This window comes from Lissotriton helveticus, chromosome 4_1, assembly GCF_964261635.1.
Source record: "Lissotriton helveticus chromosome 4_1, aLisHel1.1, whole genome shotgun sequence".
In the NCBI taxonomy this organism is placed as follows: Eukaryota; Metazoa; Chordata; class Amphibia; order Caudata; family Salamandridae; genus Lissotriton; species Lissotriton helveticus.
In genome coordinates, this window is record NC_136063.1 from 1,063,516,642 (window position 1) to 1,063,537,352 (window position 20,711).

Sequence of the window (20,711 nt, forward strand, 5' to 3'; positions counted from 1 at the left end):
TCTTTGGATCATTGGCTATAGGTCTTTGTCGCTTGGCCCGGCGTAAAAGCAGCGTTACCCACAATGGGGGTCAACAGTGAGGGAAAATTCGGGGGCGCTAGGTGGCGCACTTGCAAGCTGGCCGCACGAATGTGAGGCTCCTGCCGTCTGGTGACTTAATCCTATGTTTTATCCTGCTAAATGGTAATAGTTGAACGCCTGATTCTTCCAGGACACGGACATCAAAAAGACGATTGAGGAGGAACTCCGACAATACTTCCTTACTAATCAGGACTCTGTCCCCTCTCCAGGTACTCTCTGGAAAGCGGGTAAAGCCTCACTTTCTGATTTGACAAACCTAAGAGGATTTCACATTCTATCTCACACAAGAGGGGAGAGGGTCAATCCACTACTCTACCACCCTGAACCCCCTGAAGTCCACATGATACACACATAAAGGGGTGGAGAGGAAAAACCATATTAAACAACCTGGGATGAGCGGTGACAGTTATTAGTTTGAAAAAACTGCCCTCACTCACACACAAATGTGTGTGACATGCTTCATCATCGGGTCTGCTACGACGCCCTGATGTTGCCACGCACAGGACGGAGCATAGGGAGGGGGAACATAAAACACATAGACAGAACACAAGATGAAAGTGACAAACAGTGTTCATAACAAAATGTGTCAGTCCAAGACTGGGGAAACTGTTAGAACAAAAAGTGCAGTCAAACTGGTGAATTTAAAACTGGCTCATGGATACCTGATGTACCTTTATTCGTAGGTTCCAAGGTCAAGGGGGTTCTTACTTGGGACTGGGACGGATAGACGTCCTGAAGAAGACCAATGTGACCTACTGATTGGGGGCACACCCAGGTTGAAACATGTTGACTCCAGCAGTTTAGGAGGGGTGTTATAGGTTCCTAATTTTCCTTCGTTAACACCACCATCCTGTGTTCATTTTTAATCCTGACCTTGGAACCTACGAATAAAGGTACATCAGGTATCCATGAGCCAGTTTTAAACTTACCAGTTTGACTGCACTTTTTGTTCTAACTCTTTCCCCAGTCTTGGACTGGCACATTTTGTTGTGAAACACTGTTTGTCACTTTCATCTTGTGTTCTGTCTATGTGTTTTATGTTCCCCCTCCCTATGCTCCATCCTGTGCGTGGCTACGTCAGGGCGTCATAGCAGACCCGATGATGAAGCATGTCACACATTTGTGTGTGAGTGAGGGCAGTTTTTTCAAACTAATACCTGTGTTACTGCTCATCCCCGGTTGTTTAATGAGGATTTCACATTCCCCACCTCACCGCGGGGCGAAGTGGCCGGCTTAGATCTCCCCATAACCCAAGAGGAAATAAGTGATGCCATCTCCCTGATAGCAGCAGGGATAACACTAGGCCCCGATGGGAGAACACTGGGCCTCGACGGTTTCCCACATGAATACTACACTACATACTGGGACGTGTTGGTCCCCACCTCTTTGCCCTATTTACAGAGGTCACAGAGACAGGGGCATTCCCTCCCGAAACAGATGCAACAACCATCTTCGTCATTCCCAAGACTCAACCACCCTCGCCCGCCTGCCCAGACTACCGTCCGATTTAGTTTATTAGCACAGAGGTCGAGATATACGCCACGATTCTGGCCCAATATTTACGACTATTCCTCAGCAAACTGTCCATCCGGACCAATGTGGCTTCATGCCGGCGCGTAGTACAAGACATTGTCTACGACGTCTCCATCTGACCCTAGCGAATCACAAGTCACTCACCCCTTACCTAGCACTCCTCCTAGTTGATTTAGAAAAAGACTTTGACACAGTTGATTGGCAATATAAGGACGGTGTGTTGGCTGCAGCAGGTCTGGGGCAGCACTTCTGCCGCTTCGTCCAGCTCCTATACTCCAAACCTAGAGCGAGAGTGCTCATAAACTGAGCTCTCTCAGAGACGTTCCCGATTAGAAGGGGACCGAGGCAAGGATCTCCCCTCTCTCCCCTCATTTTCACCCTGGCGATGGAACCTTTGGCAAGCCTCATCCGGACAGACGACCAGGTGAGGGCTGGAAGTGGAAGGATTCCTATGAAGACAAAATCGCCCTTTACGCAGACAATGTGCTGCTCTTCCTTGCGGACCGGCCCAATCTGGGCCCAGATGCCTCCAAATTCTTCACACCTATGAGCGGGTTTCAGGCCTGCGTCTAAACTACGCCAAGTAGACCTTGGTGCCCTTTCACCTCTCAAGGGAATGTTTTGACTGGCAGTCAACCATCCCCATCAGGAGGAAGTCGTTCAAATATCTGGGGATATGGGTCGCATTACTCCCAGACTTCGAATGGTCGCTCAGTATCACCCCACTGGTCAAGAAAGCTAAAGAGGATCTCAGAGGCATTCAAACCTTGCCACTTAATCCGCTGGGGAGTATGGTCCTTTTTACAATGATGATCCTCTAGGATTTCCTGTACATTATCAAGAATACTTCATTCCACCTACCGCAAAGCTGGTTTCGGGAACTAGACAGCATGGCCATTTAGTTCCTTTGGGGGAACGCGAGGCCGCGAATGGCTCTCACCCACTGCTGGATCCCACCTTTCGAAGAGGGCATGGGCATGACTGACCTCTTTCTATATTGTCTAGCAACCCGGCTGCTCATCCTACGTGGCTAGTTTAATGGTGGCTGGTCGGATCCATCATATAGGATTGCATTAGGGGAACTTTGACCCTCACGAATTCAGGCAATGTTGTACGGTGGCCTTGAGCCCGGAGCCCTACAGACGGTAACTCGAGTGGTCCAGCAAGCACCTCTCTGGCAGGGCTTTTGGCTTAAGGAGGTGGGAGCATTGGAGGGGTTCAGGGGATGGGATCGCTATATCACACTTGGGAGATGTGTGGGTGGGGAACCACATACTTTCATTCTAAGACCTACAGACCCGCTACACCCTTCACCCTTCACAATTTTATAGATATCTGCAGTTATGTCACACCCTGGGCCCATACCCATCGACAGGCACTACACTTCAAGAGTTTAGTCCAATGGAAGCACAGATCATGATGGGGGACTTAGGGAAGAGTGGGGTGCCATGGATATACCGCTCTTTAATCAACAACGCTTGATTCGCTCAAGACACCGATGGGAGGCGTGGCTGGGTCCCCTCGAGGACGAGGACTGGTGTGATGCCTCAATGGCTCCCAAAACCATTACAACCTCAGCCAAGCTTGGCCTAGTCCAGCTATATTATCTGTATAGCGCTTACCTCACCCCTGACCACCTCCACAAGGCTGGCCTGCCACCCTCTCCATCTGACACGCGGTGTGGGTTAGAACCGGCAGATTTTTATCATATGGTGTTAACTTGCCCCCACCTCACCCCTTATTGGGAAGTACTGGAATCTGAGTTTACAGGTGCCCCGGGTTGCGAGGTGCCACACAACCCCTTGAACCTCCTCCTAAGAGTCATGGACGAGCTAGAAGGATCCAGAGCAAACAAACTCATCCTGCGTACCGCCACAATATTGGCCAACAAGATGTTGCAGCGGCATGGAAAAAGTCTGCCCCCACCCCCACCCTGAGTGTAACCAAATGGGGCAAAAGCGTAGATGGTGCGCAGAGCAAGAAAAGTCACTGTTCGAAGCTAGAGGATGTCCAGCCAAACACTAAAAGGTTTTGGGCAAATGGTTGAACCAATTGGGATGAAGGGGTCTTGTCTTTTCTTGGATTCAGATTGTATATGATAATGTGTTATGTGTGGCTCAAAATGTATGCTCGTGCATGACATATATAATAGTCACTGTAAACAAACAGGGGGAGAGGAGGATATTAGAGACTAGGTCGTCCTCCTAAGAGTCAATAAGAAACAAAAGCGGGTCCCAGTCCTGGGACCCTGAGACCTAGCTCAGTTCAGGTGTATGGTTATGTTAAATCATAATACCTTAAAGAAAGAAAAATTTCTTTCTAGTGTCCCCTCACTCACCGGGGTTTCCCCACGGTGACATGCTTCATCATTGGGGCCCTCCCAGTTCTCTACGAAAAGGGGCGTGCTGCGACTCACGGACTACGTAGGAGCACTTAAGTGTGAAATGACTATGTGTGGTGCAAAAAAGAATAATAAGTGGAGTGGGTGTGTGTGAGTATTAAAAATACCATACTTAGTGGGCCTAACTGTTTTATTGAGCTCCTATGTAGGTATATTAAAAGTGGGGTTAATGTCACTGTAGGGCAACCTATAATGTGGTTGACTCAGTGATCAATATGGTCGACATGTTTCATGCTACCCCCTAGCATTTCTTCAGGACCATGCAGGGACCAGCCCTGCATATGCCACTCCTAAATCCCAATAGTAGGGATAGTGAATAAATCAAAAAGATAAAGCAATATTATTTGCATGCATTTCTAGTAAAATACATACTTTTGTTCCTCTCAATTGGTAGGTGCTGTAAAATAAAGCACATTGTTAATGACAGACCTTCCCCTCAGGGAGGTACACATAGTACATTGCCAGCCACTCTCATTCTGTGTGTATAAAGAATGATTTGCGCCATATTGGCGCGTGCAGGCTTTCTTTAGTCAAAAAACGTTGTGAACCTTGTTCGTGAATTCACACAAATAAACAAGACAGGACTTATTGTGATCAAAACATATAACAAACCCAACATATACAAAGTACACAGATTAAGAGAAACTTCAATAGTTACTTTTTAAAGTGAGAAATGACACTTCCTGGTCACTCTGGGGGGTCGATTTCACTTATGGGATACACTGCTGGAAGGACGAGGTACACATTGAAAAAAAGTCGTTATGTCGGAAATACTGCTTCCGTGAATAAACACGTTGTATTTTAAAGTGGCTTTTCCGTCGGAAAAACAGATTTAGTACTTACATCCTGTATGGTGAAATCGCGTATTTCTACCTACTCAGTACACCTCCCCGGGACCGCATCTTGCCTTGTTCCCGCCAGGCGGTTGTATTTGTTTGTTCCGGTATTGGAAGAGGGAAGGTACGCCCTCAACCACTAGACCGGTCTAACTATGGCGGCCATCTTAGAAGTATGCCTCAACCCGCGGGTGCCCAGAAAGAGAGGAGGGTTTTGTTTATCTGGGGATTTCACCAATTTCGACTACGTCGGTTCGAGACTGGCCATAGTCTCGGTTATATCAATATGTTTTATATGTTATTAGCAGATTCACAGAAATTAAGTGAAAAATAACGCAACAAAATTAAATCGAGGCAAAGTTGAAATCATCGCTTGGTGTATTAAGTTTAGTTCAGTGCAGACCTGAGGTGTGTTATAATAGTTCCTCCGTCTGGTTACTTAGCCTCATGTCAGTCAGGGGCATGTCTAATAGGTTTTTAGGAAAAACAAAATTTGGAAATAGAATTCATTGACGATTGCTAATCGTAATAAAAGGTATAACTGGTGTTGGTGGCATGCCGCTTGATAGTGAAAGATATATCAGACATATTAAAGCGGCCAAAAAACTTGACAAAGGGGTCTCATTAGGCTATGCTTCAGGTTGGTATTGCACTTATTCTGTAGAATTGCAGATGGAGAAAAAAGCATAATCGTGAACCCTACATTATATAAATGCACCCCAGGGAATGTCATCGTTCAACCCGTGGGTGTCCGTACGTAATCTGTACACCCATCGTTGTTCGCGTTCATGTAGGAACCTCTCTTGGTTTTCTTTGGTTTTAGCTGTTTCCAATACCACCCACCTCATGTCATTGGGGGTGTGATTTGATTCGATGAAGTGATTTGTCATTCTTGTTGTAGTCCTTTTGCACCTGATGGTGCTGCGATGTTCCACTATCCTAGTGCTCACTTTGCGTGTAGTCATCCCGATGTAATGCAAATTGCAAGTGCATGTAATCATATACACTACTCCGCTGGTATTGCAATTTGACATTTGTCTCAATTCCCATTTGCTTCCATCGTTGAAGATCACATTTTTCGTGTTGGTTGTCAGATGGCAGACGCTGCAATTGTTGCATGCATAATGGCCAGTGGGTAGGGTTTGTTGTCTAGCAGGAGGTTGGTTGGATCTTGGACGTGTGTGGACCAAATGGTCTTTGAGGCTCTTGGCACGTCGATGGCTGAACATTGGGGTTGGTATGGTTAATTCTCCACTGTTTACAATAGGCCAATGTTTTTTCACTATTTTAGTGACTTGGTCTGATACCTTTGTGAACGTGGTAATACAGATTGGTCTCTGATTCTCATTTGTATTCCTCATCTTAGGTTCCAACAGTGCATCCCTATGGTTATTGGATGCCCGTTTTTTTGCATTTCTTACTAACTTCTCTGGATAGTTGCGTTCATGCAATTTAACACTCAAGTCATCCGCCTGTTTTTTGTAATCATCTTTGCTCGAGCAATTTCTCCTCAACCTCAGAAACTGTCCGAATGGGAGGTTCTGTTTTAAATGCCTTGGATGAAAGCTGTCATACTTCAATAAACAATTCCGGGCTGTAGCCTTGAAGTGTGTTGTGGTCTTAAGATGTCCCTCTTCTGCTATAATGTTGAGATCCAGGAACACTATTTGGGATCTACTGAGGGTTATAGTGAATTTTAGGAATGTGTCCTGTTGGTTCAGCCATTCAAAAAAAAAAAAAGAGTTTACTTCGTCTTCACTGCCATTCCATATTACTAGAACGTCGTCTATGTAACGTTTCCACAATGTGATATGGTTTCGGTATGGGTTGTTGTCATGCAGTATTTTTGTTTTTTCAAGGTGATGAACGTAAAGGCCCGCCAGGCTCGGCGCAAATGTACTGCCCATACTCGTCCCATGTAGTTGACGGTACAATGTTTCTTCGAATCGAAAGAAATTTTCAGTGAGTGCCAAGCGGCAGCATTCAAGCACCACATGTCTTGGAGTTTTGTAATCCCACTGGCAGTCGAATAGAACTTCCTCAAGGATTTCCAGGGTTTCTCTGTGGGGGAGGCTCGTATATAAGCTCTCAACATCCAGACTTATTAGTATGTTGGAGGAAGGTTCAAAGGCTTGATCTTTTAATAGACAGAGTACATCCTTTGTGTCTCTTAAGTAAGTATCTGTGTTTTGTACCAACGGCCTCAAGAATGCATCCGCAAACTTGGAAAGTGGCTCGAGGATGGATCCAATGCCCGAGACTATGGGTCTTCCAGGTGGTTTTATGAGGCGTTTATGTATTTTTGGGAGCGTGTAAAAATACGGGGTGACAGGTTTGGTGTTCGTTAGAAACTCCGTTTGTTTTTTGCTTACCCAGTCATTTGCCAGGGATTCTTCGGTTAGGTATGCTATAGATCTCCTCAGACGTTCAGTTGGATCGTCCTTGATGACAGCGTAATTTCTCGGGTCCCCCAAGAGGCGGAGGCATTCCTCTCTGTAATCCACAGTGTTCTGTAACACTATCGCACCACCCTTGTCCGCTGGTTTTATCGTTATGGTACTAAGATTTGATAATTCATGGACTGCTTGAATTTCTTGATTATCCATGTTGTGGAACACTTTTGCTGTTCGTGGGTCTAGTTCCTTTACTTCCCGCATTATTGCTTTTTCAAAAGCCAGGATTTCAACTGGTAGACTTGCAGAAGGCGGGATAAAAGTGGACTTTTTCTTGAGGCCTGTGTCTGTCTTATTCTGTATTGTTTTTTCTTTGAAGAACACTTGTAATTTTAACTTTCTCACAAATTCCTTCAACTCACAACATAGTTTGAATTTGTCAACATTGGCAGTCGGTACAAACCCTAGTCCTTTATTTAGAACCATGGTTTGAATTGGTGTTAGTACTGTGTCAGATAGATTCACTACTAAGTCTGGGGTTCGCTAGTTGATGCTTCTAGGGGTCCCTTGCTCCGTGTATGAGGTCCCTCTGTTGCTACAGGTTGTGCCCATCTCAGTTGTTGTCCTGTTTTGTTTCTTCCTCTGTTGGGGGTTTGGCCCCGGCCTAAAAAAGGGCGTCCTTGGTTACTCTGATTCACCTGGTTTGAGCCCCAGTTCATGGGGGGTTGGTGAGGATACATCGGTGGTCCATAGAAGAATGGTCCTGGAGGTGGTCCATACTGTGGACCATATTGTTGTGGTCCTTGAAATGTTGGCCATTGGGGGAATTGTTGGTGCCCTCTTTGTCTGAAGGAATTGCCTCTGCTTTTCCTTGTTCTTCTGTTAGAAGAGTAGTTATAATTCGATGAAGATCCTGAACTATTTGAACCTGTTTCGGATCCATCGCTATCCGTGTTGTAACCCGGGTTCCTACTATTTGTTTTGTAGTCCACTCTGATGTATGGGTATACTTTCTCATGTGAGAAAGCTTTATGGTCTTTGGAGAGTTTATCATATTTTGTATCTTTTAGAGGTACTTCGAATTCTGACATATTCTTATCAAGTTCATCCAATCTCTTTTTTAACTCACTTGGAGTCTGATAAGATTTTAAACGTATCTCTAAGGCATGGATCTCCTCCAGTAATGTTTCTGAGAGGCGGGCAGCTGTCTTCACTATTAACACTAACCAGTCCCTGGTACAGTGCCAAGAGATCAATGACCAATCTTTTTTAAATTGTTGGTCCCGTTGAAAGATGAAGGGTTCATTCTTGACAATTAGACCCCTCGGTGCTGCACTCACTTTTAAATATTCTGCCATCATGACCCCATGAATTAATGTCTTAATTTGATTGCGTTTGAGTTCTGTGAGTTCATCCCAAATCTGCGATGCATCTTTGTTTTCTTTGTTGGGTGCCCCTGTGCGTGGTAATATGGAAGCGATAATTCTGTCTACTTCATCCTCTGAAAAGGAGAGGCCTGTAATTTCTGCCATTGTGAATTATATTCTGTGTACTGTGCTGTGTTGGGTAATGATTCAGCTCAAATGATAATATCAAGGGTATTATCAAATTAGTAACTCCTGCAGCCAAGCTGCTGCCAGGTAACTGTAAACAAACAGGGGGAGAGGAGGATATTAGAGACTAGGTCGTCCTCCTAAGAGTCAATAAGAAACAAAAGCGGGTCCCAGTCCTGGGACCCTGAGACCTAGCTCAGTTCAGGTGTATGGTTATGTTAAATCATAATACCTTAAAGAAAGAAAAATTTCTTTCTAGTGTCCCCTCACTCACCGGGGTTTCTAGGAGCTAGGTCTCAGGGTCCCAGGACTGGGACCCGCTTTTGTTTCATATATAATAGTCAACCACCATACTAAATTGCAAATGCTTACATGTGCTGTACTGTTTTCTTTGTTTATTCAAAAATTGATTATAAAAAAAAAAAGATATCAAGAATGAAGAAAGAGGATCATAAGCGACATGGGCAAAAAAAAGTTGATAATAGACTGGGGCATTTTGGGGGTAACTCATCCTTCATCCAAATGTAGCAATTATTGTTTGATTAATTATTTGACTAAACCCCTGCCCTTTGATTGCACAGGTAGACCAGTAATCAATGTCACAGGATCAGTATTTAGCAACGACAAATGGCATACTGGAGCCAATGAAAATAGCTTGCTGTCAATAAGTTGAGCTATTGCCTGAAGGTTAGATCTGATCTCCTCCAGACTTAGGAAACCATGAGTGCTAAAGCGCATAGGCTACAAAAATAGGTTACCACAAACTCCATCTGCTAAAGGAATGAGCCATGATACACCAATCACATAAGAGCCTGCTTCCTCTGAAGCTCTGCAGTTTCTTACACCTCTAGCTTGAACAAGTACATAGGAAGAAATATCAGGTGCACATCCTGCCCTAGTACATACTGATCCACATGTGCACGCTTCTGCACAGATCACATCTACAAGTCAGATAGCTGTTCATTTGCTTCTGCAGAAACCGCAGCTTCACACCTAACCAGTTAGATGGCTTGGTGAAAAAGACCACATACAAAAGGTCAGATAAGCTTGGCCAATCGGTGCTGTGCAGGATATAACAAAGCACTGCGCAGTCAGATAAATATATCTTTGCTCTGCTCAAAGTCCAAGAACCGAAACCCACATAGGGGGGTTTCATGCTCATCATGTAAGGCTAGGCCTGCATGCGCTTCTGTTTCTGAGAAATCGCTACATCTACTGATGCTACCTTGTATATTATGGGTGAACATTGCTTACGTTAGTGATGAACGTGTAACCTTTTTCTTTGTGGTTTGGAAGAATAAATAGAGCTGCTTCTGAGCTAAAACTCCAAACCTCACGTTGCATCTCCCTGGAGGTGAACTGATCTCTCCTCCACTGACTGATCTTCACTGCAGAATTGTAATAAACCCGTATTATATTGTCAACTTGTTTTTCTTGGTGTTTGTTCAACAGAGATTTTTCCCTCCAACACAATACACGGAATGTCAGCTATATATATTTGACTTTTTAAATAGATCATCCCATGGTTGATCATTAATGAGCAAAACTGTTAAGGAACATTATGACCTGTTACATAAAGGAAACCTTACTAGAGGAACATTAAATTTATAAAACAAGTCACTCATCACAATCAGCAAACAAAAGGTCTAATTTCAGGAAAAACTTGTTTGCAATATTAAATATCTTGTAAATTAAGTGATTGTGTTATTAATATTCATTTTCACAACCTAAAATTCCATAAGTCAAAGAAGAAAAAATTAGAAGTATAGCCATACAAATGTATCATAAAAAAAATGTTTGCTATTGAAGGTCAGCAAATATCTTAAGACACTCAATTGGCATAAATATTGCACCCTTTGAGATTTTACCAGATACAAACACGAAGCGGTCCCCTTCAAAGATAGAGCACTTTGGTTTATTGTACATATATGCCTAAAGGCAGCAAATCCATGAATGTCTGGGCTCTCACACAGCCAATTGTCCTGTAATAACATTATTTTTTACCTAAAATATATACCAGCACCTGAAGTGATCAAAACCATGAATTCCAAGCAAAGAAGCAAGACTATCAACAGCTTCCATCATAAGGCACACAAAATAATTGAATTAAAAAAGCACATTTGGAAACTGCTTGCAGGCGACAAGAGAGCACATCTGTGCAAGTAGTATAGAGTTATTGTTTATTTTCATTACACTTTATGCCGGTTTTCTTTATCTAGCACAGCAGATAATGAAGATTTTTTCAATAATGCAGATGGATCCTAAAAATGACTTTATGGCTTGGATCATAACTACTCACTTGTTATGAAATTCAAACAGTTCTTGCATATTTCCGAAGATAATATTTTCCTTGTTTAAAATACCAGGTGGGATTTCTTCAACACCACTTGTCATTTCCCATAAGTATGTCTAAGCAGGGAGAGAGGAATAGTTGTTATTCTTAAAAGTAAATACAAAACAAATGAAACAAAATAAATCGATTGGTGAACATTGTGAGAAGTTGGCCTGGTATATAATGTTCACTATTCTAGTGAGCACCTTGCACCAGTCCAAACAGCCCTCATGGTGATGGTTGTAAAGTCAACCTTATAGACCAGCTATCCTAGTGGTAGCATGGACAAAGCAGTCTTAGGCTAAAACTTCTGAGAGCATGTGAAGCAAGCTGTTTTACCGTATGTAACCCCTTGAATACCAAATGAAAGGACACCACACAGGTTATATATAAAATATATATGTATTTATTACTAACACAACCCCTCTGAACTCTTTATGAGGTCAGAGGACAAAGCACATAACAAGTTACTTAATTATCATACAATAAGTTGCACAAAATACAGTTGAGCCCTAGGGGCGTTGAAAACCATATACTAAAATGGTGGTATAAGAACCACATCACGAACTATGCTGTACTACCAAAGGTTAGGAAGCAGGAGGCCCACAGGATGCATGTGCAGTGTCTATTCACACACACGAGTTACCGTAGGGAAACAATGGGAACGTAAGAGTTAGAAACTAGTTGATTTAGGACACTTCCGGATGTACTAGGAGAAAGCTACTGAAAACTAGGACACTGGGATAGTCAATACCCACAGGAGCACCGGAGTGCCCGCGTTACCTCACCCACAGGAGCCGGGTGCATAGGTGTCAAGTTGTGATGGGTTTCGTAACTGAATCCTATGGAGACCTGTAAAGAGATGCTGCAGGCAACCTGGAGAGAAGTGTCCGGTTGGATCCAAGGGCGGATCGAGGATGAAGAGTACCTGAAAGCAGAGGGGACAGAGTCTGGGTCCCTAGCCATTGACCAGGAAGGAACCAGGCGATATCGCGAAGCAATCAGGTGATGTCGTGAAGCTTGACTCTGCAGCCACGTGGACCAGGAGGCGTCGACGACGACCAGGAGCTGGATACGGACTGTCCCACGAAGGATCTCGCTGTTGGCGGTGTCGGCTTCCGGATTGGAGTCAACAGGCCTTGGCAAATACAACCCACACAGGAATCAAATATTCGCTTCGAGTTAGACCAGCAAGGTCTAGGGGACTTCTTTTCAGGGAAGCAGGGGCCCATCTGGAGCAACCAGGCAGGCGGTTCAAATTCAAAGGTTCGTCATCACAGAGTCCACTAGCCAACGGGCAATTGACCGGACAGACGCGTCTAGCACAAAAGTACTAGCAGACCCCACGCGGCACTCGGTGAGTGTGGAGGGTTGTGCGTCGGTGCAAAAGGTGCTCGAGGCTGGGGCTTCTCAATCCCCAATGCACAACTTCGAGGGTACCTCAGAAGCTGCACAAGTAGCAAAGAGCAGGTTTTTCAAGATGTCCGGTCCCACGTCTCTCGTCGCCTCCACGGGTCTCAGCTTTGCTGTGGCTGTGGATCTGGCTCAAGCAAGTCTGGAAGTCCAGTTCTTGTCAGGCTCTGTGCTCGGGCTTGGGCGGGAGCGTCGACAAAGCAAACCGCAAATCACTGGATGGTGCCTGTTTGCACAGGGTGGTCACTCCTTGACTACAAGGGAGATTTCTTCAGTCTTCTAGTTGCAGTAGAATGTCGAAGGTCCAGAGTTTCGTTTCAAGTTTCAGTTCAGGATAAATCTAAAGTCTCTTGACTCAGGTCCTACCTTTATACCAATCAAAGGGGCTGGATTACCTGCTAGGCCCCTCCTATGTGTGGGACCAGGGAAGGGGGTGGTTACACCCCTTTCCCTTTGTCCAGTTTCGCGCCAGTGCTGGGGCTGGAGTGCCCCAGAAACTGGATTGAACTGGACTATGCATGAAGCCCCTTGTGTGCCCCAGGCAGTGTCTCATTTCATTCATCCCTCCCTGCCCCAATATACTATGGTCTGTCTGGGGTGGTGCTAGCACCTCCCAAGACAGGAAACCTATTGTCAAAGCCTCCCTCGCTGGAAGGCCTCCCAGCAGCAGGAGGTTAGACTTGTGTCTGTGGCAGCAGCATCCATTTTGTAATGCTGTGGCTCTGGTTAACTGTAACCGGGATTAACAGGAACAGCATGTATTCTCCCTCTAGAAGGGTGGAATGCTACCCCTGTCGCCAGAACTGGTGAGGGGGTAGTATTCCAAAGCGTATGACACCTTACACGACATGTTTTGATAAACCCAAACCAAAGTTAGCATTCAACCGCGAGGATTATAATGCACTTAAGAGTATATGGTATGGCTATATCATAGAACAGCTATAAGGACATGGTTCCGAAAGCTGCAGACAGGCTCAGCTCATGCTAGAGCACCATCTCACATAAAACCAAGCACTCTGCCTCCAGGATTGTTAAGGCCTGCCATAGGAGTGACTTATAGGTATATATGTGTCTATATATAATGGTAGGTATAGGAATACTATACCTAAGCAAGGGGTGATTACACAACTTTGCCCCAGCTGAGTGATCAGCCAGTTGTGTCAATTTGGATGGCCAGCTAGGGGTGGCATAATTCATGCTGCAACCCCTGGTAGGCCTTGGATGCACCTATGCCCTGGGTACCTATGGTACACTATACAGGGGCTCACAAGGTGACCCAACATCCAATCAGGTATGTTCCTAAAGTACATGGAGTCCATTTTACAGAGAGAGCAGATAGCCTGGGGTCCTGAATAGCAGGATCCCAGGCCAACCAAGTCAAAACACTAGGCAAAAAGTTGGGGGTAACCATAGTCAGATATCCACCTTCCTACAAACATTATAAAAATCCACTTGGAGTCTTAGGTCAATAGATGAAAACAGGACCTAAATCAAATAGTATGTTACCAAGTACTAATATGGTGTGTGGAACCAGCAACTATTTTACCTACTTTGGTTTATGATTACCATAACTTCATACTGGATGCCTCAATTGTTGACGTTACACATCAAATGTGAGGATCAGGTTGGTTACATTCTGTGAGGGTGAACAGTCAAATTATGAGTGATATGGTAGCTATATATTAATGTTAGCTATGGAAATTGATGACTTAAGTACAGGGTATATATTCACAACCATTTAGTTTGAGGTGATGGCGAATCCTGCCGCCCACTGGCATTTTATGGGCCTGAAAAACTGGACTAGGAAGGTTTGGAGGCAGTGGTGGCTGGGGTGGTGGTGGACTGACCCACCTGCTGACCCCCTGACCCACCTCGGCGGGCCCCACGTCCGCGCTGGGACTGTTTCTGCATGAGCCTGTGGCTCTGAAGCGAACGTGTCGGGGTGCCCCTTCCATGGCCATGAAAGGTGCGAAAAGCAGAAGGCGGAGGAGGGCAGTGGTAGAAAGGCCCAAGGAATTGGCCGTAGCCTGCAAGTCCTTAAGCGCTCCAATGCGCTATCTGCCTTGTTGCCAAAAGGTGAATGCATCAAAGGGCATGTCCATGAGAGTGTTCTGACATCCCCAGAGAAACCAGTTGTCCTCAGCCAGGCGTGGCGGCGGAGTGCCACTGTCGTGGAAATCACCCTGTCCAGTGAGTCAGCGGTGTCAAGGCCACAACGGATTGTGAACTTAGCAGCATCATTCCCTTTAGCAATAGCTTGACAGAGCACTGTCCGGGCCTCCTCCGGACACTGAGCAGCACTTGTGCCACCATATCCCACACAGAGTGGGAATAAAGGCCCAACGGGCATGCGGTGTTCACAGATCGCAGCCCTGAACTGGCGGAAGAAAAAATCTTCTTCCTAAACTGTTCTAGTCTCTTGGATTCCCTGTCCGGGGGTGCGGTAGGGAATGCGCTCTGGGACGTGGAGGCTTGGACAACCAAGCTCTCAGGAGTGGGGTGTTGGCAGAGGAAAAGGGGGTCGCCCGGGGCCTGGTGATGGCATCGGGCATCGTTCCTATCCACAGGAGCTCCTATGTTGGGCCTGGACCAGGTGCCCAAAAGAGCGTCAGAAAGTGCATCATTAAAAGGCAGCAGTGGCTCCGCAGAGGTAGCTGCCGGCTGAAGCACTTCTGTAAGGAGGTTAGTCCTGACGACCACTGTAGGGAGTTGGAGGTGGAGAGCCACGGCCGCCATACATAACACCACTACATAACTTGCACCCTCCTCCGTAGCCACGGTAGGAGGAGTTAGCTTGCCAAGGTCAGGAGAAGTGTCAAGACCACTGGCATCCCCCAGCTCCTCTGCCCAGTCTGGGTCATACTCACATTGAGCTGTGAGAGGGTCCTCAAACTCCTACCAGTCCTCCCCTTCCTCCGAAGGCTGATGTACAGGTCGAAAATAAGGAGGCTGGACCGGTAGCACGGGCAACATCGGAGGTGGTGCCGGTGGGGTCGACGTCGGTGGAGGTTTCACAAGGTCAACCGGCGTCGTCCGGGATCCAGGCATGGATCCTTGGGTGCCCTGCGGCACTAGGGCTGGAACCGACAGCAATGCCAGAGCCGGAGCCGCCGACAGTAAAGGGCGAGGACCCCTAGTCAGGCCCGCGGACCCAAAGGCGAGCCGGCGGGCCCCGATGGGCCAAATAGGCGGACCATGGCGGACAGAAATTCCTGCAGCTGGGCCTGAGTTGCGACGGACCCAGAAGGGGCGGGTAGTCCGACGGCGACTGCGTAGACTCTGCCGGAGCCAGGTGGCACGCACCACCTGCATCCTCAGCCGCGTGGCACGCCGCGCGAGGGGAAGTCGGAGAACAATGATGCTTCTTCTACTTCTTGTGATGCTTCGTCTTATCTGGCCCCGAGTGCGAAGACTTCGATCCCGACAAACGATGGTGATGGCTTCGCTACCAGTCCTTCGACCTTCCACACGACTGGGACCTTGAACGGCGCGGAACTGACTGCCGGACTTAAACTTTCAGGACCGCTCCTGCAAAGTCTTGGGTGCCATGGCCCGCAGTCGGGGCAGGACTTGGGGTCGTGGTAGCGCCCCAGGCAGTAGAGACACACGCGTGCGGGTCCGTCAACGACTTCATGTGATGACAGTCCCGCAAAACTTGAAGCTGGGCATCCCTATGGCACCAAGTCGATCGAATGGAAAAACAGAGACAAAAAGGCCAGAAAAACTCAGTAAAAAAATTGACTGGGGGTACTGCTCTCTCTGGATCTGCTCTTGTTGGCGTGGAAAAAGAAAGAACTGACGTCCGCGCACGAGGGCGGCATCTAAGTAGCTGCCGCAACATAATCTCTGTGCCCACAACGCCAACAACTGACGCAGAGCTGCACGACGCCACCTTCCGACGCGCAGGGGTACTGCTGATGAAAACTTTACAGATCCAGTCTGACGCCTGGGGGTAATTCTAAGGTAAGAAATATATCACTAAGTGTTTCTTTCAGCTACTGTCATGCAGAGAAATGTTAAACACATAAGGAATTTGAACTAATTTAGTCGGTCCAAATATATTATAGGTCACCTTAGCCCAAAAAGATGAAGAGTGGGGTGTTAAAACCAAGTTCAACAGCAGAACGTTCTGGAAGATAGTGTCTGTTCAGGATAAACAAAAAAGACGGTCTCAAAACTAATCCAAATAAAGAGAAAAAGTAACACAATTGTAATTCAAATGTATATCCACAGCGGGACAAAGTATGTCCTTTTCAGCCAAAAGTAGAATTCACACAGTCTACTGTGGGGCGGTAAAGGAAGTGGGTCAGATGAATCCTAAGAAAAGACATCATAGTCTATGAAGAAGCCAGAGGCTGCTTGATCTATTTTTGGTAGCTCTGGAGGCTGTAGAAGTGGCTGTAGACTCCAGTGGTGGTATGTTGCGGTAGACACCTTCTTTGTTAAATTGAAATATGAGTTTCTGTGCATGTTGTTTGTAAGGAGTTTGTTGATGTAACAGAAAGAAGAGATACTTCAGTGTTAACTGTCCTCTGGAAGGGAGAAGAATCTTCATCACTGATCAAAGCTTTGATAGGGACTTCCTGTAGGGTAGTGAGAGGAGGCAGGTAGCTACCCAGGAGCCCTCTTGTCCTGCTGTGTAGAACCAGCCACATAATGTGGTTTGACGAGATCTATTGATACAAATGAATTATGCTACTTACCCTGTAGTCATCGTTTCATGGCATGTAGTGCTACAGATTAACATGCTCTGCCTACTCCTGCCATCTAGTGTTGGGTTCAAAGTTGTGCAAGTTGTTTTTCTTCGAAGAATTAGTTTGAGTCACAAGGTCAAGTGACTTCTCTTTGTGTTAATTGACATGGGTATCTACTCCATTGTTAAGCTGTTTTCCCACAGGCGGGTGAGGAAGGGGCGTAAATATATGTAAGCAATAAGATGATCATGCTAAATTATAACTAGTGAAACTAATAAATGTAGGGATTTAGTTGTATCTAACAATAAACAAGCCATCAAAAGGCCCTCTGTACAAAAAACAACTGGAGCAGATGGAACATCTCTACAGACAAGTGGCAATTGGGATTGCATACCTAGTTCAAACAATAATCAGTCCAGCTTCTGATAAATGTCCTGTTTGTTAACACGAAAAGGGAACCGTGACCCATGTACACTTTTTTTGGAACACCAATATACTAGCCCCACAGCAAAAGGATTATTGTCATCTGCTGTTGGATTGGAGGACTCCAATGTGAAAAAGACAAACAGCTCTTAGAAAACAAAGATCGGAATACGAGAAAAACAATTATTTAGCTTACTCTGGTTTTCCGACCAAGTCAACCATCCTAGACATCAATAACATAATGGACTCCCCCCTCACTTTGACCTTCAAGGATGGTGGTTATCTGACTGTCAACCCCCTGCGTCTCTCTCCTCGTACTGGATACATAAATATTATCTCTTTGCTTATAGTTTTATGCATTTTCATGTCCTGCGATGTTATACAATCTTTCTTTTCCTTTGTGTATGTACAGCGCTCTGCTACCTACAAGTCTAGCTAGCACTATATAAAACTTTATAAATAAATAAATGTAAGGAACTGCATCGGTAATAGGTGTCTAGGGAGGAGGGTGGTGCATGTGAATCTACAGTACTATAAACCAAGAACAATTTTTGTCCGATGGCATGTGTGGCTGTAGATACACATGCTATACAACGATAGTAAAGCAGTCCCTCCTAATAAGCTGTGGCTAACCTGTGGTGTAGCAGTGGTTTGAAAAAGAATATGTAGCACTGCTGTGCTACATTGGCTTGTTGGCATGCTAAGACATCCGTACAATGATGTTTGGTGAAAGTTGGGTGTACCATGTAGCTGATTTACGTATGTCGGCTAAGGGAACATTTCCCACAAAAGTCATGGTTGCTCCCTTTTTGCAAGTAGAGTATGCTCTGGGAGGAACAAGTAAAGGTCTTTTGGCCTTAGCATAGCAAGTCTGAATGCACTTTACTATCCATCTGGAGATGCCTGCTTTGGATGTAGGGTTCCCCATGTGTGGTGGTAAAAAGGTGACAAAAAATAGCTTAGATTTTCTGAAAGTTTTAGTTCTACCAGTGTAGAACTTGAGCGCTCTTTTGCCATTGAATGAATGAATGAAGACCTGTTTCTGCAACAGAATTGGGTTGAGGGAAGAAAACTGGCAATGACTGATTGATGTGAAACTGTAAGACTACCTTAGGTAGAAATTTAGGGTTAGTTCTAAGAATACCTTGTCTTTGTGTATTTGGAAGAGTGAAGTTATAGCAACTACAAAAGTCACTAACCATGATAGGAATTGAAGAGGACATGAGCGTAGATGCTTGAAAGGAGGTCCCATGAGTCTTGTAAGTACTATATTACGGTTCCACGGGTTTAATGACTGGAATTTTGGAAAGGGAAATGTCTTGTCTATTTTGAAGATAGACAGCCATGGCATTGAAGCGTAAGCGTATAGAGCTATATGCGAAGCCTGCCATTTGTAAGTGAAGTAGATAACATATAATGTTTTGTACTGGATCTGTCGAAGGGTCAATTTGCTTTGAGTGGTAGTAGCAAACAAAACTTTTCTATTTGGTTGCATAGCAGGCCCTAGTAAATGGTTTTCGTGCTGCTTTAAGTATGTCCATACATTCTGCTGGTAAGTTAAGGCAACCAAATTCAATGACCTCAGGAGCCAGATCGCTAGGTTGAGAGGTTTGGGATCTGGGTGTCTGATTGGTCTGTGATTTGAAGTGAGATGGTCCGGCTATTTGGGAGCTTCATGTGTGGAACTACTGAAAGATCTAGCAATGTTGTGCACTAAGGCTGACAAGCCCAAGTGGGAGCCATTAGGAACATTGTTAGAGATGCTTGTCTGAGCTTCCAAACTAGAAATGAAAGGAGAGGGAGAGGTGGATAAGCATAAGCAAATATTTTTGACAAACTGATCCACAGTGCACTGACCATGGACAGTGGGGGTGGAAACCTTGCGGCGAAGTTTTGGCATTTTGCATTTTCTGCTGTGGTGAAAATATTTCTTTGCAGGAAGCCCCACTTTTGGAAGTAGGGTAGGGGGACTTCTAGGTAGAGTTCCTATTTGTGTGTGAAAAAATAGGGGTACCCCTGAAACAGATTCCTAAATCAGGGAAAATATCTAGTTTGTAAATATCATCATTTAGGATGATAAAAACTCTATCTCATGATATGACAATCTTGTGTTTTAAGAACCTGAATATTTGAATGGTTTTTCTTTGAATACTAAGATGTTAAGAAATTGTAATGTGACTGTCAACATTAATGATTGACGCATATGGATGAATCCCCTTGAAAGAAAATTGTTTTTTGATTGTCTTGTATTTATTACATCTTATACATATTTATAAAATAATACAAAAATATTATTTGTTGACACAGATGTATTAGACGACATGTATCCAATGTATATTATCCATGCTTAGGTCCACTTTAACCCCTTCTACGCTCATGACGAGCTCAGCTCGTCATGAGCGTAACCTGCGCTACGCTGATGACGAGCTGAGCTCGTCATGTGACGCGGGTTTTTCAAAATCGCAGCGCGCAGCGGGAAAACCGCTAGCGCGAATGCGGTTACAGATCACTGTTCTTAAATGATGATATTTACAAACAAGTTCCTATTTGTGGACATGTTGCTGCATCCTGTTGAGCAGGTCTGAAAAGCTGTTATTTCTTCCTAGAAGGTATTCCGCTAACAGGAAAAAGTGGTGATGTAGAGGCCAGTTCCAGATGGTCTGAGACAGTTGTGAAAGTTGTGTAGAATGTGTACACCCATGTTTTGAAGATAATATATTGTTGTCATATTGTTTGTCCGGACTACTTTGTAAGTCAGGTGAGGTGGGAAAGCTTTAATGCTTGGTGTACAGCTTGAAACTCTAGATAGTTGATGTGGAGAGATTGATGTTTGACATCACATAAGCACTGAAATGTGAAGGTGCTGGGGGTGAGCACCCCATCCCACCTTTGATGCATCTGTTGTGAGAGTGAGGTGGGGAACAGGTTCGAGAGAAGGCAGCCCCTTTAGCTGGATGTTGTTATTCCACTATTGCAGACAACGGGGATTGTGGCGGTCTATCAACACTAGATCTGTCAACTGATCCTGTGAATGTGACCACTGACAAGCTGG

The 20,711-nt window shown here is 45.2% G+C and overlaps 1 protein-coding gene across 3 annotated transcripts in view; it reads right to left on the reverse strand.

Annotated features, from left to right (window-relative positions):
- TRIO (trio Rho guanine nucleotide exchange factor) overlaps positions 1 to 20,711 on the reverse strand; it is a 4,034,553-nt gene that overhangs the window by 2,320,946 nt on the left and 1,692,896 nt on the right. For all 3 annotated transcript variants that reach the window (XM_078687660.1, XM_078687659.1, XM_078687661.1), the window contains exon 25: positions 11,097 to 11,206. In XM_078687660.1, the coding sequence (XP_078543786.1) occupies positions 11,097 to 11,206 (110 nt within the window). The remainder of the gene's footprint in view (positions 1 to 11,096; positions 11,207 to 20,711) is intronic.